The following is a 24087-nucleotide window of genomic DNA, read 5'->3' on the forward strand; positions in this document are numbered from 1 at the left end:
GAAAACGCGTTTTTGCGGTTTTGGCGGGAAAACGCTTTTTTTGTGTTTTTGGAGGAAAACACATTTTTGCGATTTTGGCGGGAAAACATGCTTTTGCGGTTTTGATAGGAAACGCGTTTTGCGGTTTTGGCGGGAAAACGCGCTTTGAGGTTTTGGCGGGAAAACGCGCTTTTGAGGTTTTGGCGGGAAAACGCGTTTTTGCGGTTTTGGCGGGAAAACCCGTTTTTGCGGTTTTGGCGAGAAAACGCGTTTTTGCGGTTTTTGTGATTTTGGCATGAAAACATGTTTTCGGTTTTTGCGGAAAAACAAGTTTTTGCAATTTTGGCAGAAAAACATTTATTTGCAATTTTAGCGGGAAAATGGGTTTTGGGTTTTGGCGTGAAAAAGTAGTTTTTAGCACGGGAAAAAATGTTTTTGTAGTTTTGTCAGTTTTCGTTTGTGACAAAAATGATATTATGTTTAGGTTTGTAATTTGTGAATTACATTAGGGGTATAATAGACATTATACCAGTTTGAATGAACCATCTCCATTCAAATGATCCAAATTGGTTCAGCTGAATGGACTTTAAAATTAAGCCTAAATTTCCAAAAGTCATCCGGATGATCCATCTGAATGAGTTGCACTTTTAGTGCCTAGACAAACAAAACTCTCATCTTCATCCAAATGGCTCATCCAGATGGCCATTTGGAGAAACAAACAGCCCTTTATTATACCCAATGAAGGTTGAGCAAAGTACTCGATTTAACAGAAAAAATTCCAATATTCCTAACTCTACAAAGCAAAACAAATAATCACAAATACTAAAAATTATAAACGGTATGTTATCTATCTATATAAACAATTATATATATATATATATAAATTACATTTTTGTTACATTTCGTATAATATTACAAAATTTTATTCATAAAATTGATAATTCTAGATAGAGTAGTATGAAAAGGTACGGATCAAATTGAATATCCAGTTAAAATATAAAACAGTTTTGATATTCGGGGACACCGAAAACCGAATAGCTATATATCAAATCGAATCAGATAATTGATTATTCGGACGAAAATAATCAGAACGTAAATCTAACTCTTAAAACCCGTCTATTCATGTTCATCCCTAATAACGAATACAAAATAAAATTTATGGCTATACAAACTAATTCAATTTTTCTTGGAAAGTAGCCATTGTATGTTCTCTCAACCAAAATATGTCAACCTGACTGTTGTGAAGATGAAGCAATGAGATATGAAAATGACGCAATAAGAAACAAGAAGGAATCAGGCGAGTTCAAATGAAGCATGAGCTGAGTTACCTTGTGTTTCAAGTCTGTCCCCTAGAGTGAAGTACAAGACAAAGACAACGAAACTGAATTACAATAATGATAATCACAAGGAGATGTCTTGTGCTGTGTGGGACAAACAAGAGAGCCGTTGGAGTGCTCATGTCACATGAAGGATCAGATCACATGGGTTGGTCAAGGTTCCAAGTCAATGGAGATGTTTAGGACATGTCACTGTCTGGGACCAGCCAGCACAAGATCAGACTTGTCCTCTTGTCCTCTTGTTTATTATTTGTGTAGGATCTTACTAGTTTATAATATCTCATGTACTTGTAATCTCTTTATATATGAGATGTTCCCATAAACAAATCAAGTAATGGAATAAGAGATTCCTTCTTCATATTCTCTCATTTGCAATACTCTCTCTCTCTTTCTTATTCTTACTCAATCTACTTAATCTCTTTAATCTTATCACATAAACCATCTCATAAATCACTAATTCTCACATGGTATCAGAGCGATTAAGCTCTTGAAACCTATTACTTCCGCAAACCTTTACTCTGATTATTTCTTTTCTATTTTCTCTCACCATTCTTGAATTGTTCTTGAGTTGTTCTTGATGGATTATGGAGAAAATTCAAAAATGTTTGTGATTCCAGCTACCCTTAAGGGAGCTAACTACCTGTTGTGGGCAAGGCTTGCTAAGATTCTCACCATTCTTGAACTGTTCTTGAGTTGTTCTTGATGGATTCTGGAGAAAATTCAAAAATGTTTGTGATTCCAGCTACCCTTAAGGGGGCTAACTACCTGTTGTGGGCAAGACTTGCTAAGATAGCTCTTGGTGGCAGAGGCTACTGGGATATTGTTGAAGAAGGCAAGAACCCAAAGAAAACAACCCTAGGAGAGGATGGCGTTGAAGAAGGCAAGAACCCAAAGAAAACAACCTTAGGAGAGGATGGTAGAGAAGTGGTGGTGAGTGAAGCTGGCGACAAGAAGAAGAATCAAGAGGACCTCATGGTGCTGTCTATTCTTCAGTCCAGTCTTGATGCTCCACTCCAGGAAGCTTATGGCTACTGTGAAACCTCCAAAGACCTATGGGATACACTCAAGAAGGTCTATGGAAACCAGTCCAACATCAGTAGGGTGTTTGAAATCAAGAGGGCTATCAATACACTAAGTCAAGAGGACAATGACTTTGATAAACACTTTGGGAAGTTTAGATCCCTGTGGGCTGAGCTAGAGATGCTAAGGCCAGCAACCATTGATCCAGATGTGTTGAATGTAAGGAGAGAACAAGACAAGGTGTTTGCTCTTCTCTCTACTCTCAACCCTGGATACAATGACCTCATCAAGCATATCCTAAGAGACAAGGAACTCCCATCCCTTGAAGAAGTTTGTGCTCGGATTCAAAAAGAACAAGGATCAATGGGGCTCTTTGGAGGCAAGCGAGACTTGGTACTAGCAAACCAAGCTGAAGGAGTTGCAAATAGAGGCATCTACAAGACTGAAGATAAGAAGGTGTGGACATGCGATTATTGCAAGAAGAGAGGCCATGGAAAGGACAAGTGTTGGATCCTCCATCCTCACCTCAAGCCACAGAAGTTCAGAACCAACTACAATGATACAAGAGCCAACTTCTCTGGTGACATGGGAGAGCCATCTCCTCCAGCAAGCATGCGCCCAACTCCAGCAGGTGGTGAAGGCAAAGCAATGGCTTCTAGTGGCAACCTGACCTTGAGGAACAATCAAGATGAAGTCATCAGGCGTTCTGACATTGAGACTCTCATAAAACTCCTCAAAGACAACTCTGGTAACACACTTGATACCTCTTTACATGCCTCCACTTGTGGTACCTTTCTGAATGCTTTAACTGAACCTAAAATTACAAAACCATTGGTTATAGATTCAGGGGCAAGTCATCACATGATTAGTGATCTTAGCTTAATTAAAAATATTGTTCCTGCCCTAGGAAATGTTATGATAGCTAATGGAGAGAAAGTACCAATCAAAGGTGTAGGTGATCTTAGGCTATTTGATAAAGATTCTAAAGCTTTCTACATGCCTAGTTTTACCTCTAACTTGTTATCAGTTAAAAGAGCCACTAATGACTTGAATTGTAGTGTTACTTTTACTCCTAATGATGTCTACTTTCAGGATATTGAAACTAGTAGGTTGCTTGGCAAAGGTGTAACCAAGGGAGACTTGTACTTACTTGAAGACACTAAGCTCTCAGCCGATTTATCTTATGCTCTAAATTCCATTTCTACTTTACCTAAAGATGTATTATGGCATGCTAGATTAGGACATCCTCATTCTCGTGCTTTGTACATCATGTTTCCTAGTATCTTTTTTAAAAGTGATTGTGAGGCTTGTATCCTAGGCAAACATTGCAAGAGTGTGTTCCCTAGATCAAGTACTATTTATGAAAATTGCTTTGACTTAATCCACTCTGATGTATGGACAGCTCCATGCATATCTAGAGAACATCATAAGTATTTTGTGACCTTTATAGATGAGAAATCAAAGTATACATGGATCACATTATTACAATCTAAAGATAGAGTCTTAGAAGCTTTCATAAATTTTCAAAATCATGTATCTAATCACTTTAATGCCAAGATTAAGATTTTGAGATCAGATAATGGAGGAGAATACACAAGCAATGCTTTCAAACAACATTTAGCCAAACATGGGATGATCCACCAAACTAGTTGCCCATATACTCCACAACACAATGGTGTAGCTGAGAGAAAGAATAGACATCTCATGGAGGTGGCAAGGAGTATGATGCTTCACACAAGTGTGTCCAAACATTTTTGGGGAGATGCAGTCTTAACAGCTTGCTATCTAATCAATAGGATCCCCACAAAAGTCATTCAAGATCAATCTCCTTATGAGGTACTTAACAAAAACAAATCATCTATAGATCATATGCATGTGTTTGGGTGTCTTTGCTTTGTTTTGATACCAGAAGAACAAAGAGATAAGTTGTCAGCCAAGAGTATAAAGGCGATCTTTATTGGATACTCTCCTCACCAGAAGGGCTATAAGTGTTATGTACCAGAGACCAGGAGGGTCTTAGTCTCAAGAGATGTGAAGTTTGTGGAATCTAGAGGCTACTATGATGGAAAGAGTTGGGAAGAGTTAGAGAACCTGTCCCACTCAGCCTCGGATAGAGCTAACAATCTAAGGAGAGTAATGGAAATACTTGGAATCAGTCTACACCAAGATCAAGGAGCCACTACACCTGAGGCCACTCCCCACCAGTCCACGCCATCTACTGAGGTTGATACTGATGTGATTGAGATTCCTCACCTTGATCCTGAGGGGGACAATCAAGCTGAACACTATCAAGAGGATTCAACAAGTCATGATCAAGCTGAGCATCATACACAAGAGGAGCAGAATCATCACACGGCTCAAGAGGAGCCAGTAGTGATTGCAAGCCATCCTGTAACAAGCCGCTGGATCTTCACCATCAAGTACAATGCTGATGGGACAGTAGAAAGGCGCAAGACAAGGCTAGTAGCAAGAGGCTTCACTCAAACATATGGAGAGGATTATCTAGATACCTTTGCACCAGTTGCTAAACTCCATACCATAAGGATAATCCTATCTTTGGCTGTCAACCTAGAGTGGGATCTATGGCAAATGGATGTGAAGAATGCTTTCCTACAAGGAGAACTAGAAGATGAGGTCTACATGAGGCCACCTCCTGGCCTAGAACACCTAGTGAAGCCTGGAAATTTTCTTAGACTCAAGAAGGCTATCTATGGATTGAAACAATCACCTAGAGCATGGTACCACAAGCTCAACACCACACTCAATGGAAGGGGCTTTGTGAAACCTGAGGCAGATCATACTCTCTTTACACTCACCAGCAAGCAAGGGATTGTTGTGATCTTAGTATATGTTGATGATATCATCAGCACCGGGAGTGACAAAGAAGGTATACTCTTAACTAAAGCTTTCCTTAGATCATCTTTTGATATCAAAGACTTGGGAGAGTTAAAATACTTGCTAGGAATTGAGATGTGCCGATCCAAGGATGGACTATTCTTATCCCAAAGAAAGTACACACTTGATCTTCTGAATGAGACAGGTGATCTAGGAGGAAGAGCAGCCAAGACTCCACTAGAAGATGGGTATAAGGTGCTGCGTGAGGGGGAGATTGAAGACAAGCCCTATGCTGATTTTAAACACTATAGGAGAATGGTGGGAAAGTTGATATACCCCACCATCACCAGGCCTGATGTATGCTTTGCAGTCAACCAGGTAAGCCAGCATATGCAAACTCCCAAGATACACCATTGGAACATGGTTGAGAGAATCCTAAGATACCTAATTAGAGAGGCGCCAGGGCAAGGAGTATGGATGGGATGCAACAAAAGCACAGAGATAGTTGGGTATTGTGATGCTGATTGGGCAGGGGACAGAGTGGATAGGAGATCCACCACAAGATATTGTACATTCATTGGAGGCAATCTTGTTACTTGGAAGAGCAAGAAACAGAAGATAGTGTCATGCTCAAGTGCTGAAGCTGAATATAGGGAAATGAGGAAGCTCACTAGTGAGTTGATCTGGATCAGGAACCTACTTCAAGACTTGGGTATAGAGACATCAACTCCAATCACCATGCATTGTGATAATCAAGCTGCAATACACATAGCTTCCAACAGTGTGTTCCATGAGAGAACTAAACACATTGAGGTGGACTGTCATAAAGTTAGGCAAGCAGTGGAACAAAGGATCATCTTACCTTGCTACACAAGAAGTAAGGATCAACTAGCTGATATCTTCACCAAGGCTGCAAGCACCAAGGTTTGCGAGTTCATACATTCCAAGTTAGGACTCGTAGATCTTTCATCACACTGATCCTCTTAGCCATGAAGTCTTCTACTCTTTTTTCTTGGCTTGGTTTTTATCCCATGAGGTTTTTCCAAGCTAAAGGTTTTAATGAGAGAATGCTTCATGGTTTCCAAGCTTGACCAGTCCCTATGGTCAAGCTTGAGGGGGAGTGTGAAGATGAAGCAATGAGATATGAAAATGACGCAATAAGAAACAAGAAGGAATCAGGCGAGTTCAAATGAAGCATGAGCTGAGTTAGCTTGTGTTCCAAGTCTGTCCCCTAGAGTGAAGTACAAGACAAAGACAAGGAAAATGAATTACAATAATGATAATCAGAAGGAGATGTCTTGTGCTGTGTGGGACAAACAAGAGAGCCGTTGGAGTACTCATGTCACATGAAGGATCAGATCACATGGCTTGGCTAAGGTTCCAAGTCAATGGAGATGTTTAGGACATGTCACTGTCCGGGACCAGCCAGCACAAGATCAGACTTGTCCTCTTGTTTATTATTTGTCTAGGATCTTACTAGTTTATAATATCTCATGTACTTGTAATCTCTTTATATATGGGATGTTCCCATAAACAAATCAAGTAATGGAATAAGAGATTCCTTCTTCATATTCTCTCATTTGCAATATTCTCTCTCTCTTTCTTATTCTTACTCAATCTACTTAATCTCTTTAATCTTATCACATAAACCATCTCATAAATCACTAATTCTCACAACTGCTACATATGTTATGTTATAAAACTTTTGATTTATAACATGTTATAAAACAGTTATTATTGCTATATGTCATAAAACAGTTGATTTATAACATAATTCTTTTATTTCTTTTAGCCTGAGATTTATGATAAGCCAAGTTCAAAGAAAAAAAAAACAAAGGAGTGTAGTGTCCTTGTTTGAAAGCTTCAGTTTGTTACTGGAACGGAGCCGGAGTGCCTTGGTTTCTGCTGACAATAGCCATTGTAAGATACCTTTCCCCCATTCCAATTGGTGTCTGTTCATCAGGTCCTTCCCATAAAGGTGCTTCACCATCTCCAACAAGCCTCCAGTATCCAGACCTTAATGACTCTGCTTGCTCATCGTCGCAGCTCTGCAGCAGCGCATCAACTCTGAAGTTTATTCCAAGCGAACCCAAGAACCGAGACTGAGTCATATGTCCACGGACTGTCACATTTTCTGAACAACACACACACACGTTTTCATTTGGTTTAAGTACGTTTATAACTCTTTAATATTACAATGATGAGTAGTGAGTATATGAACCAACCTGAAGCTTCCTCGGCGGAGTGTTTTATCGAAGGAAAATCAACATAAGCACTTAGATCCGCAGAGCCTGGATTATCCAGTATGTTGACAAACTTGTGTTCTCTAATAGCCTTATATCATATCCATAGATTCAGACACAAAAGACTTTATAAGCATTGGTTAGAGCATTTTTTTTAGGACACAAACCTGAAGACTGTCTAAAATGATTCCATCCTTCCCATAATCGATTATAAGTGCTCCACCTCCATCAGAGCCTATTCTCTTGGCTATTTCTTGAGTCAAATCCATTGACTTCGGGCTGATCTCGACATGCTCCAGCTTCTCCTTTTCCTCAGGTGTAGCTCATATGCACCGTTTCACCAGATATAAGGCTGCAGGTATAGGCTGTGGGGAGAGAACAAAGCGGAACCTAAAACCAATAACGCATAGATCAGCTCTGAAGTTTTCTTTGCATATTATAGATATACAAATACTTACTGTGAATCTTCTTCCACATCAACCATTTTCTCACACCAGCCTCGTGGAGATTTCTGCAGAGTAAGTCCATTTAAGATACACATACTAAACTTAAAGGAGAAGACTATATTGCAAATCACACAAACCTGAAACTGATGAACTGGAAAAGCATCATAGAACTCATGAGCTATGATTATTGTTGGTACTGCCAAGGCAAGCAAAAGAGAACAATAGATACGATGAGGAACGATGCAGATCATCATATTTTTCATTGCTTACAACGTTGACTGTTGCTAATTAAGCCAAGAGCCTCATAAGAGAGTCTCAATAAGTAAATGTAACAAACATGCATACCTCCTGATGGTGCCTCTTCAAGAGTAGCGTGCCAGTGCACAGGTGTCCCAGCTAGTGAACTTATAGCTTTCTTCTCCGAACTACTTTCATCTGTGCACTTCAGGTCCTGGTGCTGAAGTTTCTGCAACGCGGGACTGCACTCTACCAAGTGTATATGCAATGCTTGATGGAGATTGAATTAATAAGGAACACCACACGAAAAACACATAACTCGTACCGTTTCAGATTCAGTGATGAAGTTCAGATATCGTAGCTGGACGGAGAAAGAATGTTAATCACCAGAACACGATTAGGGTTTACTTTGTTGGGCTCGTCTGATTGTCTGGGAGTGAGATGGTGTCGATGGATCTATGGTGAGGGATGGCGGTTCTCTCTCGTTTGTTTCTCGTCGGTCCAGCTTCTTCCCCGCCGTCTTGGGAGTGCGACAGCTTGTGATTCTCAGACCTAAGCGACGATTGGAGGCTTGAGCAGATCCGGAAAGACAACAAAAAGGCAGTAGGGAGTTTTGATGAAGAGGAAACAGAGAAGACAGAGTCGATGAGTGAGTCATAGGGTTTCTTTGTTGACTCGGCCGCATATGACATGGCAGTAAAGACGAATTTGATTGGTTGATTTTCTGATCTGACGTGGCATAGCTAAGAAGGCTTTTTATTCTCCTTTTAATAGAGGTACCATTTCAGATTCAGTGATGAAGTTCAGAGGTCGTAGCTGGACGGAGAAAGAATGTTAGTCACCAGAACACGATTAGGGTTTACTTTGTTGGGCTCGTCTGATTGTCGGGGAGTGAGATGGTGTCGATGGATCTACGGTGAGGGATGGCGGTTCTCTCTCGTTTGTTTCTCGTCGGTCCAGCTTCTTCCCCGCCGTCTTGGGAGTGCAACAGCTTGTGATTCTCGGACCTAAGCGACGATTGGAGGCTTGAGCAGATCCGGAAAGACAACAAAAAGGCAGTAGGGAGTTTTGATGAAGAGGAAACAGAGAAGACAGAGTCGATGAGTGAGTCATAGGGTTTCTTTGTTGACTCGGCCGCATATGACATGGCAGTAAAGACGAATTTGACTGGTTGATTTTCTGATCTGACGTGGCATAGCTAAGAAGACTTCTTATTCTCCTTTTAATGAATTGAATGTTAAATTTATTCAAACCAAAAAGCCATTGTTTTACACCAAGTGAAGCTTACTTTGAAAATGTAAAAGACAAAATTTTCTTTATGTCTATGCTATACTTCTTGTGGGAAACAAAAATCTCATTCCTACTTCATACTTGTCATCTCCCATTCTCTGAATTGTAGTGAATCTGTTTCGAATGTTCTTATCCAGTAAATGAATAAATCTGTTTGCTGAAGAAGGTTTATCTCTATGGCGCCTTGCATTCCTCTCACGCCATATGGTATATAAAGCTGCTTGGAACACATATTGAAGAGTAAACTTTGGTACCCTGTGCTGTGAGCTGGCTAAGATGAGTTGCAATATCTCAGACCATTTCGTTGTATACTGCTCCCTCAAGAAACCTTTTGTGAGAGCCTTCCATATGTCTGTCGAAAATTGGCATTCAAAAAATAGATGCTCTCTCGTCTCAACCGGTTCTCGACAGAACACACATTCTGAGTTTATACTTCCATTCCACTGAAGCATTCTACTCCCTGTAGATAGCGTATCATGCATAGCCACCCAGTGTATAAAAGCATACTTCGGCGTTGCATAGCTAAACCATACTGCCTTATCCCAACCACACTTAATATGAGCTTCTCTTAGTATCATCCAAGTACTTTTTGTGGAGAACTTCGCCTTGTATTTATCTTCCTGATATTTCCATATAGCTATGTCCTCCTCTTGCTCTATCTTTACCTTCTGCATAGCAATCATCTCTTCTATTCTGTTCAGCAACGAAACCCTGTGTCTCCTTCGTCTGTGTCCATGAATTGCTTCATGTACAGTAGCATTTGCTGATATCCACATATCAATAAATCCCCTATCTCCACATATATCCCATAATCTTCCCTTTGACGACCAAGAGTCATACCAAAAAGAAGTTGTTTCTCCATTTTTAACTTCAACTCTCTCGAGAATTTTTGCAATCTCTCGATACTTCAAAAGCTTCCTCCACATCCATGAACCTTATTGAGTAGTTTTAGCCATCCATAGAGACCCTTTCCTGATTAGGTAGACTTTTATCCAATTCACCCATAATGATTTCGCTGATGACAGAATCCTCCAAATCAACTTCAAGCAACATACCAAGTTTGACTCCTTCAACGGCTTGATACCCAACCCTCCCTCATTCTTCATTTTGCACACTTCACGCCAGGAATTTTTTGCCTTTCTACCCTCCAGCTTTGGTCCGGACCATAAGAATGCTGCACATAGCCTTTCTCTTTCTTTTAGACATTCATTCGGCGATCTGAATGCAGCCATCCAAAAATTTGCAAGACTTGTAATAACTGAATTAAGAAGCTGCAATCTTCCCGCATAGGATAAGAATCTCCCTGTCCAAGAGTGAATTCTCTTCCTTATCTTCTCCACTAAAGGAAAATAATCACTTACAGTCATGCACTTTTTAAGGAGTGGAAGTCCCAAGTACCTAACTGGTAAGCTTCCCTCTTCAAACGGGAAATGATCTGTGATATCTCTCTGATTTGTCAAAGACACACCTGCCATGAATAGCTTAGACTTCTCCAGACTGATGTGTAACCCTGACATTTTCCCAAACTCATCAAAGACGTGTAGAATCCCTTCAACTGATCTCTTAGTCCCTTCCACAAATACCATAAGATCATCCGCAAAACACAGATGTGTTAAGTTGATATTCTTACACCTTGGGTGATATACAATCTTCTTTCTCTCTGCTGCTTCATCTAGCATCTTTGATAGCACATTCATACATATCACAAAGAGATAAGGAGAGAGAGAGCAACCTTGTCTTAATCCTTTTGAGCTCTGAAAATAGCCTGCCAATTTTCCATTAATCTGAACCGAGAAAGAAGCAGTTGATATGCACAAACGAATCCAGTGAATAAAACTTTCAGGCAGATTTAGAGCTTCCAAGATCTTCAACAAAAAAACTCCACTGAACTGAATCAAAAGCCTTCGATATATCAATCGGCATCGCACATCTTGGTGATACTGAGTCCTTATGATAATCTTTGACCAATTCTGTAGCTAGCAACAGATTTTCCATAAGCAATCTATCCTTCACAAAAGCAGACTGATTGAGCGCAATGCACTTTGGCAGGATACACTTAATCTTCTTGCTATAATCTTCGAAATAGCTTTATACAGAACATTGCAGCACGATATTGGTCTGTAGTCTTTCATCATCCTTGCATTATCATTCTTTGGTATAAGAGCCAAGATCGTTGAATTGAGACCCTTAGGTAAAAACCCTTTGATGAAGAAAGACTGTATAGCTATTTGTAACATCCTTCCCTATAACCGGCCATGCTTCTCTAAAGAATTCAGCAGTTAAGCCGTCTGGTCCAGGAGATTTATTACCTGGCATCTTAAAGATAACTGCTCGCACTTCCTCCTCCGTGACCTCCCTTTCCAACATAGACTTATCCCCTTCACTGCATTTAAACTTTAACAACTCCTCCAATCTTTCACGTGTTGTTCCTTCATACTCTGGTGGAGAGTAGTTTAGGAAATCATGAAAAAATCTCTCAGCTTCTTGTTTCACATTCTCTCCCTTCACAACAGTCCCATCTTCACACAAGATCTCTCTGATTGAGTTTTGAATCTCTCTAATTTTTACTGCATTATGAAACACTCTATTATACTCATCATATCACTATATAAGACATCTACGGGACGTGAATGAAAGACCACAAATACCTGCACTCGAAAAACAAAAAGAAAGTTACCTCTCCTATACTTTCAATGGCCGCATACAGCCCTGTATCAGAGTCGAAGCCATACAAATCCATGTGGAAGATTAAGACCAAGATAATTATACTTTGGAAACAATATTAGGTGGCTGGTGGTCTCACGGCTCTCACCATTGAGATGGTCTTAATTGATTCTAACGTGAGACTATTTCAACTGTACATTTGTCTATTTTACCTTGCCACTATTTTAACATATTGTTTTAACGGATTTGTTTTATTAATTTATACAGGCTGATTCATGCTACTGTCAAGAAAGATTTAGTTGAGCAGGTAAACCATTCCTATCACAAGGCATTACCAAAAGTTTTATCAGTTTCTCACTTAACCACAATTGCGGATCCTACGGAACAACCAACCATCCCTACAAGAATGTGATCTTCTTAACCACCCGAGTCAGGATCTGTAAAGATCTGCCTAGAGCTTTAACTGGATTCCAAAAGTTCAGTTACCGAGCCATTCTTGATGGTTCACCAAATTCGGACCACTTAGTTGGTGAGTTATATTTCCTATGACATATTATACGTTTAATATATAAGAGGTTTATATATCTGTGATTCGAAATATGTTTTTTTTTTAAATGGATGTTATATGACAGTCGTGGAAGTCACGCATGTTGAAGTGGCTTCAGTTAATGGGAAAGACACACACAAGATCTCACCTAAATTCCGTAACTCATTGTAAATGTTCGTGATTCATTATAACATTTATATAAATCTGTATCAAGTGAAAATAAAGAATTATGAAACTGACATTACTCGATATATAGTGATGATCGTCTACCTATTGTATTGTGTGGCAAGTTTTCCGCGGATATTGACGATGCTATTCAGTTATTCAGCTATTCAACTGGTGGAGAGTTAAGATATTCTACTTTTTCTATATTTTGGATCACTCATTATTTGCTTTATTTTATGTTTTCTAAAGTTTTCTAAAAACCAATTTTCCTACTTATAAGTCTTAATTATATTATTTAGTTTTTACCTTTGCACAATTTCGTTTTCAAAGTTGCAAGTTATCTTAATTTATTATTGCAGAGGTTGTGTAATGACATCTCTTCTTATAAATTGTTCAGTGTATTAGAGGTTCAACTGAAATAGTTAATGCATTCTCTGGTGGAGTGCAAAGGCCAATAACAAAGGGCTACATTGGGTAGCTTGGGATAAAATCTGTGTCCCGCAGGAAAAAGAGGGTTAGGATTTAGAGACTCTCATGATTTCAATCTGGCATTGCTTGCCAAGCAGGTTTGGAGACTGCTGATATACCCTGACTCACTATTAGCTAGAGTCCTGAAAGGTCGATACTATAGACACTCAAACCCTCTACGTGTCGGTAAAGCTAATAACCCCTCTTATGGATGGAGAAGTATTTGGACAGCCCGGACAGTCCTGAATGAGAATGTCGTACATACCATTGGAACGGGGCTGAAACGAAGGTGTGGGACGCTGCCTGGATACCTGAAGAGGTAGCAAGACCAGCAATTCCGCGGGGAGAAATTAATGACCGGGACCTTCATCTTCATCATCTAATTGATTTCGACACCAAGTGCTGGAATGAACCTCTGATTAGAGATTTGGTGGCAGAAGAAGATGTGAGTAAAATCCTGCAGGTTAAACCGAGCAAGATAGGAAGGAGAGATGGATATATCTGGAAGCACTCGATATCAGGCTCGTACTCTGTACGTACGGGATACGAACTGGTAAATACAAAAAGGAAAAGCAACGATGGAGCAAGAAGTGGTAGAACCAAGTGTTACTGCTCTCAAAAAGGAGGTCTGGAAACTTAAAACATCAAGAAAAATAAAGCACTTCCTTTGGCAAGCGATATCAGGGTTTATTACGGCGGCAAGCCGTCTCTGCGCGACTGATAGAAGTTGTCTCCGTTGCGGCGCTGAAGAGGAGACAATCAATCATATTTTGTTTGAGTGCCCCCTGCTTTGCAATGCTGGGCCTTATCGGATATTCCGATAGATCCGGGCGTATTCCCGTGTAATGCTCTATTTACAAATTTTGATCATCTCCTATGGAGAGCCAAGGAACAAGGAGTTAGGAAGGAGATACTGGAGGTAGTCCCGTGGTTAGTGTGGTACATATGGAAGAGCCGTAATAATTTCCTATTTAATGGTGTTGATTCTCCCCCTCTGGACACTGTACAATTAGCGTTGGCAGAGAATAGATCTTGGCAAGTAGCTTAGATCATCCCAACGCTGGAAGAAGAACGACCAGAAGATCAAGAGAACTCGGATCCCTCCGTAAACACTCAGGCAAGAACTGGAAACCGATGTCAAGTGGACGCATCCTGGGTCTACGAAGGGCGCGGGACGGGTCTGGGGTTTGTGTTGTGGGAAGGTGGAAACAGAAGTATCATGGGGTTGAAAAATCGCAGGCAAACAGCTTCCCCTCTACACGCAGAAGCGGAAGGTCTGTTATGGGCCATGAAAAGGACTCTAGATGCACTTTGAGACAGACTGTGTTCAACTTTGGAAGCTAATTCAAGATCAGGAAGAATGGCCGTCTATGGTACAACAGATGGAAGAGATAAAAGTTGCTGCAGCTATGTTCTATAATTTTTCTATATCTCATATACCTCGTGGTAGTAACTCCCGCGCAGACTGCCTCGCAAAGGCAGCACATGCACGTTCTGATTTCTTTGATTATGTTTGTGTGGAGACTCATGCTTAGCTTGCTCATGTAGCTAGCCTACTGGAGTGATTTGAGTAATAAAAACTTTTGATGGCAAAAAAAAAAAAAAAAATTAGTTAATGCATTCTAAGACATCGTATATACTATAGGAAGTTTAGTATACTAACCTTAAACATTTGTTTCCGTCGATGCTGGTGTAATCCAGAATCTAAAGCGCACCAATCATATCTTCGAGTCGGACAGATCTTTCATAAAGAATAGCGTCTTTATATCCTCTCTTTAGGTAGAGTACTGGAGATGAGATACGTTGACAATACGGAAAACGGATTAGATGTTTAATATAAAGAAATAACCAAAGTTTTAAGATGAAATTAGACAAGAACAAGCTGTCGTAAATGACCTAATCCCCTGAGCAAAAATAAAATCAACATTTAGAAAAGAAAAGGCCTTTAATCATCAGTTGGTCCATTTTATATTATTTTACATAATACTAATAGAGTAGAAACAATATATGTCCCACGAAGCCCATAATTTAAAAACTCATGGAAAAGAGTGTTGTAAATACTTGATGGCATGAAATTTTAGAAGAATCGTGGGTTTAAAAAAAAAAAAGCCTTCCTATTATGACATCCCCTATGTATATTAATTCGGGAGAATTAAAACATATTTTTGTATTCACATGTCATGTTCTTAGAATCTTTAGAAAATAGATTGATTCATCTAAATATACAATATAATTTTTATTAAACTAACTATTAAATTAATTAATAGTGTATAAAAGAATATTCTCAATTTTTTTGCTTAGATAAAAATTACGGAATTACATAATATAATTGACATATATATGACAATTAGTGATTATGAATAATAAAAATTTGATAAAAATTTTTGCATCACCCTAATTTTTGTGATCAAGGGCTTAATTGCTTTTGTTATAATAAGATACAAATGATCATAAAATCGTATGAATATGAATTCTCATTTAATATATATATATATATATTAGTTTAATTTTTTTTATTACAACAAATATACAAATGTTAATAAAACCATATGAAAATAAATATTTATATTGAAATATACTATATATCTATGTCAATATCATTAAAATTTAATTATATAACATATAAAATAAATAAAATAATTTTTTGATTTATTTACCATCAAAATATTTAAAATAAACAAGAGATATCGTTTGATTTATGTGATTATTCTAATTTCATATATATTAATTGAGAAATAATTGATTACTCTAGGAAGTGTAAAATTTTATTAATTAATATTTTTCAAAAATCTTACGAGAGATCTATCCATCAAATATTTATTAGAAGCTATTAAAATTACCTAGCAAAAACATGGATTGCACAACAAAATTTCTTTCCTAACCCCATTCCCCTTTTTCTTCGTCACAACACCGACAAAGAATAAGTTGGAAGTGTCAAATTTTACAATCTGAAATAGTAATGTTTTTTAGTCCAGCCCATCGTTTTCCTTAAATGGGTTTAGAACCATTTTTGATGATTATACAAATGGGCCACATATATATAGTAGAATGTGTTTTTATTTAAAAATTGAGGCATACACGAAATAAATATGAACCATCATCACTTTTGTTAAAAAAATTTGTTACAATAAAAAATATAGGGTTGGAAAAAATCCGAATCCAAAAAATCTAACCAAATTTAATCTGAAAAAGAGTACAAAATTTTAACCAAAATTGATTAGATATCTGAACGGATTCAATATTTTAGTATATAGAGAACTGGAACCAAATCCGATCCAACAAAAATATTTCAGGTATCCAAGTACATTCGAACCAGATTTATATACTTTAATATATTAATTATTTTAAAATTTAATATCTAAAGGGATCTACAAAAATATAAAATGTTTTTAAGTTGTCAAAAATACTTTGAAATATATACAAATAGTTAATAGTACATGTTTAAAATAGCTAAACGATACTTAAAATACCAAAAATACTTAAAACATCTATTGATTTTCTATCCAAATATTTAATCTAAACCAATTTTTATGTTAATTTTAAGTATTTTGGCATACATTATTAAATTTATATGTTAAATATTATTTTTATTTTTAGATTTTGAAAATTTAAAGTATATATGAACTTTAATTTAAAAAAAAAATTTTAATGGATTATCCGAACACACAAAGATCCTAACCAAACCCGCAAAGATCTGAATTGAACAGAATCAAGCCAAATCAAATGGTACCCGAATGTCAATCCCTAATCAAATGTACAAAATGGTTATTGTAAAAAATATGTATTGTTTATAATATTTAAATACAACATATTAAAAAAAAAAACTCATCCCTCGCAGGGCGCGGATTATCATCTAGTCTCTCTTATTTAAACATAAACATTTATTTGGACCTAAGCTTTAGTCATACATTATATTACATAAAATGTCATTAGTAATAATTAATAAAAATATTAGATAAGCATTAAGGATAATTATGAAAACAACATTATACTACTAAATATGTTTCCAAACAACACAATACTTAATCTTGTGTCCAAACAATATAAATATTAAATCTTAACTTTTTAATAAGTTTTTATTAATATTATTTTAAATTATTTGGTAAATCAAATAATTGACTAAAATGCTGAAATAATTTATGAAAAGTTGAAAATAAGTATAACTATTTTAGCAGGTATAGATACTACAAATAATTTCATTTAATATGAAATCAATTAAATTAATAGATCCCATTTATATCAAAATAAATATGACAAATAACCAAACAAATTATGGAGATTTTATTAAAAACAAATCATAAGGAAATGGGTTGAAATAATTGAAAAACAAAATTAAGTAATATATTATGTAATATCCTGTTTATTATAAATAAAAAAATATAATTATTTGTTTTTCAAATACACTAAAATAAAAATATTAAAACATATTGTTTTCTAAGTTACATTTTGTTAAAAAAAACTATTTCCGCGCTTTTAATGTGCGGATCAAAATGTAATGATTTATTAAACCTGAACCGAACTCAAATAAATTCGGACGGAAACAAAATTTTATAATATCCAAATGGGACTAAAAATTATGCTCCCAAAAACTGAATTCCAAATTGATCCCAAATCAAACTCGATTTGACATCCAAAGGCCATACCTAAAGTTTGGTGTCGTGATTAGAGTTGCCTTAAACAACTTGTTTTGTTGTATCCTGGCTCTCGCCAAATGTAAGAAGAGAAGAGTGACTGACATTCATATTACTCATATGGAAAATCATTAGAATATATCAATTTAAATAGTTTCGCATTTCCATAAAATATAATTCACGTTAGGATCCTCTTTAACCAATCTTAACAGTTAAGAAGAACATCGTCTGTATTAATAGATGTAACTCATATGTCAATCAAGTAATTAGATCATGATAATCGAACTAATAAAGAAAATCCGCCATGCCTAACGTGCACCGGAGCCGAAATCCTTTGATATCACTTTGAGTTTTCCTCTTTAGCTCTCAAACTTATATAAATTTATCCTTACAGTCTTGTATTATTCAGAACATTTCATTTTCCATCTTCAATATTTTGTTCTTTGAATATCAGGATGTTCGGGCCAAAGTTCGTAATCCCCTTGGTCCAAATTCACAACATATAATATTAGTGTAACATCCCGATTCCTGGTATACGTGGAAAGACTTAAAAGAATTAATTTAATTAACTTTGTCATCAAAGTGCATTTACCTTTTCGGACACATATCCGTATAGAACTCTAAAGTTAAGCGTGGTTGAACTAGAATAGTGGAAGGATAGACGATCTATCAGAAAGTGATTTGTGATATCGTGCGAGTAGTAAGACCAAAGCACATAAAAAAAGTCATGTGGTAATTGCAAGGTCAGTAAACAAGACTTTAGAGTCTCCCGAAAGTTAACGCACGATTCATCGCATGGGATGGGGCTCACAAGCCGAGTGAGCGGGCGTAGAAAATCTATTAGTTTCGTTACAATAAGGTTTGTTTCAATGGTCACTTAAACTGAAGATCTCTGACACAATGGTTAGAGTTCTTTTCAATTAAGCTAATGACCTTTTTGCCATCTTCTGTATTGATATATGCGTTTAATCCACCCACTAGTTCCCACATGGCTTCCAAAATCGGATTCTTTGTCGCTCAGTTCCTCATAATGCCCATGTCCAGTAATTACAATGAACTATTGTGATTTTTTTCAAGCTTATATCCAACTTTATCCATTAGTATGATATTACAATGAACAAATGCATGATCCACATAAATTTTTTTTTTTTTCCAAAAGGTCTTATATTAATTAGAGTTAGATTTTTTATATCCTATATTTTTTTATATACTCAAACAACTGATGAATATTACTACAAACTTTTTATAACCAATGAATCACTAAAAATAGAATAAAATCTAACTTTGGTACTATTATATTGGTTATTTTTATAAAATTAATCCAATTTTTTTAATAAATGGGTTAAGATATTTTAAATTATTTTAAATTATTTTAAATTATATGATAATTAGATTTAATGGCAACTATATAGGTAAGGAGGTACCAAATAAAAACCGACACAAAGCACTTAAAAACCCTAGAAACCTTCACAACTTTCGAAAACCGCCGCTAGTTGAGATGACAATAAAACTACCTTTCCGCAACCTTTAAGAGTCGCCGACAGTTGACATATCATAGTTTTTCTTCTGACAACAGATCTTCCGACAGTAGATCTTCCAACACTCAATTTTCAAGGTAATCGGATAAAAGATCTTCTACCATTTCGTAAAATTTTGTCGACAGCAGATCTTCCAATGTTCGATTCGCTAAGTAAATGGTCAAAAAATCTTCTCCTATTTCGTGAAATTTATCCTTTTTTTTAATCGATCAAAATTTGTTTTAAAAAAATCAAAGTTTGAAGCAAATTTTTAAAATGAAGAAACTAAAAGGGTCCAATCAAGCACCCAAAAATCCACAACCAGTTTTATATTTTTAACGTCTCTAATTCAAAACCGAACATGAAACTTTGATTTCATTCGGCTCCTTTATGATGGATGGCAAAATTCCCAAATCAAATAAGATGGGAACGAAATCAAAATTTGACTCATAACATCTATGTTAGCTTTTTTCCAAGTAAACTGAAATCCAAAACAATGGTCAAAATGTATTTTATAATATTATGTTATTTGATGAGCGTGTCTTCTTTTCATTTCAATGGATAGTTTTAATGTTTTACTCCCTTGTCATCCTTCTTCGTAATCTCTAGGATTTTCTGTTGAATATTTAATTCACTAATGCAATTAATGTATTATTGTTGTAGAGACATTAACAGTTTTCAATGCTTTGTAGGTTTCTGGAGAATTTTAAAGTGAACAAAGTTGTGAAATGGGAGGCCGAAAGCAGATGTGGACACCGAAAGAAGTAACAGCTCTTAGAGCTGGAGTACGTGCATACGGAATTGGAAAGTGGCGTGGCATACTCTCAGACAGTAAGTTTGGCCGAGCTTTGAAGGCTCGCTCAAACGTGGACCTCAAGGTAATAAAAAGGACAATAACCTTAAAGAGATAGGTTGAAACTTACATTTGTTTTGGGTCTGAAACACTTGACAGGACAAATGGAGAAACATAAGTGCAGCCACATTTGGATCAAGGAAGAAGAAAGTTCTTGCCATTGTGGCTGTGGCTAACGATAATGATGGAGAACAAGAGATTGTTCCAGCATCTCCTGCTAATGGTGATAATGAAGGACTCTTTGCAAGGTTTTGACGGGTTTTTTTTCTTATAATATATGAGATACCTGACCAATGCTGCGGATGTTTTGCATCATGAAGCTTAGAGACTTACTTTAGTTTCTTTAAGATAGTTTTTTTTTTGTAAAAAGGCTTTCAAATTAAAATACTAAAAACATACGATGTATGGTTGAGACAACCATAAGTTTGAGAAAGTTTCTTTAAGATAGTTTAAAATATGTTTTCTTGTAGTGTGGATACATTTATATTGGAGGCTATTACCAGCTGGAATAAACTTTTGCGTCCTAACAAGAAGTCGATCTTGCATCATGTTGAGGTACGCTTAAGCATTCTTTCTATGTTTATCCGTTTAGTCATTTATTCAAACCATGAAGAATTTAGGTGTGGCGGCTGTAATTTTTTTTCAGGAGAAAAACAATATGCAACCGGATAAGAAATGGCTTGTGGCTTCAAGACTTGAGCATTTGGTAAATGTTGGAACAATAATTAAGGTAATAAAAGGACACTTCGATCGAAAACTTTATTCTAATAAAATAACTTCTATGTTGTCTTTGATTGACAATATTGAATAAAATAATTTTTAGAGGAAAAACATCAAATTTCCTAATGAGTTAGTTAACTATGTTAGTCTTGCGTCTCTCAGAAAAATAACAGATACAAGATATCTCCAACCTATGCGGCTGCAGAAGCAGAACAAAGCTCTACTCAACTCTTATTGGAAGGAAACAAGGAGAATGGTGTCGTGAATCATACTAAATCCCAAGTAGATGGAGAAGCATTTAAGATAAACGGCATGACAGAAGAAGAAGCTTCTGCAGCCGCTGCAATAGCGTTGGAGGAAGCAGAATATGCAAGGGCAGAGGCTGAAGAAGCGGCTAGAGAGGCCGATAGAGCTGAAGCAGAAGCCGAAGCTATGCAGGATTATGCAGAGGCTGTGAAGGAAGTTTGGAAGAATTGGATGCCTAGCCAAACTTGGTAAGAATCTAGAAAATTATTTGTTAGTTCCTCACAAACCGAATGAAAAAAGGCGGTATCGACTAAGTATAACTTGTCTTCTTGTTCCTGTGCAGGTGCTGAAGCTACATAATGTCAAAGCTTGAATGTAACATTGTTATCTATATTATCTAAAACTTTTTCCCATTGCTATGTTTATCTGTTTTTGTAATAACTTTAGAGGTTTCTCGTAACCATTTACAAACTGGTTTGAAGAGAAATAAGCAAAACCTTGGATTTGATGATACCCTGCTTATTTCTCTTTCTTTGAGTTTTGAATTTAAGGTTGAGGCACCTTTTTTTTTGTGTTATCAAAGATTGCAAATGCTTATGAATAGAATGCAATCAACATCTGATATACAGAGACAAGACATGATCAGACCAGTAGGAGGAACCAAGTCTTGTTTTATACTGAGAATTGTCTTCAACCATCATCATCATCAACAAAGCACACAAGACTGGAAGACTAAGATGATCAAGAAGAGAAAACGTTTGTTCTTGGTGAAGTTTAGTCTTGTCACTTACCTCATGTTAAAACCCATCTGAATCAATCTCATTATGTTATTACAAAAAGTGGGGGTATAATGTCTTTCTTGAAGATGAATTGTTACAAGGGATGCAGTGTAACGCTTACCCGATATATTGTGAATTTGCATGATTTTAACTATCATTTAGTGTATGTACTAATAATTTAGAGTGGAATTTAGACATCATTAGGTTGCATTTCCATGCTTAAGTTCATATCAGGTGTTGAAGATGTCATTTGGTGAGTTTAGACCATTTGGAACTGATTTAAGGCAAAAGGAGTGATTTTGGTCGAGAAACGAAATGGAGACCAAGTGTCTCAGCGGCTTAGTGCCTCCACAGCGGCCTAAACGCCAAGCCACAAAGCTGCTGTGAATCCTAGACGACATTACCTCATTCCAGCCACGTGTTGGAGCGGCCTATTGCAGCGGTATGTCGCGGCCACGAAGTTTTAATGTCAATTTGCGCGAGCTCACTCGGCCTGCTGCAGCGGTATGAGAAGCCACAGCTAAGGAATCGTCAAGACGCCCACAGCCAAGTGTTGGAGCGGCCTATGTCCCAGCGGCCTAACAATGCGTCCAAAAACTAGTTGCGACACTTGGAAAATCTGCAACTCTGTTTTTACCAATTTTTATTCCTTCGTTCTTAGAGCACTATAAATACATTTTAGACCTAATTTTGGGACTTATCTTGTTTTCTCTCAAAATACATTGATACTTTGGAGAAAGTTTGAATTTTTAGTAATTTAATCTTTTTTTCTTGAGTAATTTGAGTCTATTTCATCTTCTTAACATGATTTATCTTGAATTTATTATGGGTTTAAGGTTAATCATGAAGATTAGTGAGTAGACTCCTTTTGGATTCATGGGTTAGGATGATTAAGTGAAGATCTAGAGTGTTTAGAGTTAGATTAATCTATTTCCTTGCTTGTTGAGTGTTCTTAATGCTAGTCTAGAGTTGGCCTCTTTAGATTAGAACTCTAAACATTTCACACCCGGAAGGTGTTCGACGAAATGTTTGAGTCAACTCAACATTGCTACTTGCTTAACGAAAAACATTTGATGTTAGGAGAGCTTAGATAGTTAGTAGACCCACTCTTAATGATTACTTGAATGACACAAACCAAAGACATTTGATGTTTGATCAATGAGAGTAAATGAGCATTTATCTTGACAAAGAACTTGTTTAGTCATGTTGCCTAAATTTAAGGAAATATGTTGATTGATACCTTGCCATTCTAGATTGGAACATAATCATTTGAAGACATATTCCTAGACCCATAAGTCCTCGTTTATCTTACTACTTGAAAGTTTGTGAATTTACTGCTTTAGAATCTTGTTTAGTTAAGTCATATCAGTTCATTATGCTGATTACACTTAGATTAAGCATGAATCTGCATTCTCTTTGGATTGAAATCAGTTAGAATTGGATTGAATCTTAAATACTACATTGATTTGACATAGTACTAGAAATAGTCCTTATCATTACCATAGGAACCATGTCTCACTACATCCAATAGTCTAAAAAGAAAGAAGATATTGGATCCCCAGCAAAGCATCAAACTGATTGTTAAGAGAATACAGACTTGAAAAGTTGATGAAGAACTCAAAAAGCTCCGACAGAGATTTGGAAACAGATACAAAAATCAGATTTTTCTACTGGTTTAAGTGTATAAGAGAGAGAAGCTTCTTCTCCTCCTCCGTCGCTTTCTGATGATCCTCTTCCTCAGTCTCCAGGAGATGGCTAGTTAAAAAAAGAGTCAACGCCACGAAATCTAGACCGTTTATACTATTGTGAGCGTTTCATTTGTCGGCTCTTTTATTGATAGACCGAACATCATATTTTGATTATTTATTATTTTAATTTTGGAGTGAGACAGGAGATAGAGTCAGTGACACATTGATCAGATGTTCGGAATAAAAATGGATAATTCGCTGAAACCATTCGCGTTAAAGAAGCGCGTGATGAACATGTGCGCTTCATTGTTTTTTGGCCGGTGATACTGGAGATCGGAGAGGGAACAACGCATGTCCTATACATAAATCAGGACGACTCGTGAGCTAAATGGACTCTTTCTCATCGGCTTTAACTAATTGAC

At 36.8% G+C, this 24087-nt stretch overlaps 1 protein-coding gene and 1 pseudogene across 2 annotated transcripts; one reads left to right on the forward strand and one right to left on the reverse strand.

Moving 5' to 3' along the window:
* Positions 1–6923: 6923 nt before the first annotated feature.
* Positions 6924–10313, reverse strand: LOC106309052 (annotated as a pseudogene).
* Positions 10314–19324: 9011 nt separating this feature from the next.
* Positions 19325–21621, forward strand: LOC106311066 (telomere repeat-binding factor 3-like). 2 transcript variants are annotated; one of them, XM_013748293.1, is made up of 7 exons: positions 19325–19477; positions 20072–20257; positions 20332–20480; positions 20703–20787; positions 20879–20962; positions 21115–21446; positions 21542–21621. In XM_013748293.1, exons 2-7 carry the CDS (start codon positions 20108–20110, stop codon positions 21546–21548), a joined length of 807 nt encoding a protein of 268 aa, XP_013603747.1. In that variant the 5' UTR covers positions 19325–19477; positions 20072–20107; the 3' UTR covers positions 21549–21621. The 2 variants fall into 2 exon arrangements, with proteins under 2 accessions (XP_013603747.1, XP_013603748.1); XM_013748294.1 differs by lacking the exon at positions 21542–21621 and having other exon boundaries at positions 21115–21450.
* Positions 21622–24087: the final 2466 nt, after the last annotated feature.

The sequence above is a fragment of the Brassica oleracea genome, chromosome C8 (assembly GCF_000695525.1).
Source record: "Brassica oleracea var. oleracea cultivar TO1000 chromosome C8, BOL, whole genome shotgun sequence".
In the NCBI taxonomy this organism is placed as follows: Eukaryota; Viridiplantae; Streptophyta; class Magnoliopsida; order Brassicales; family Brassicaceae; genus Brassica; species Brassica oleracea.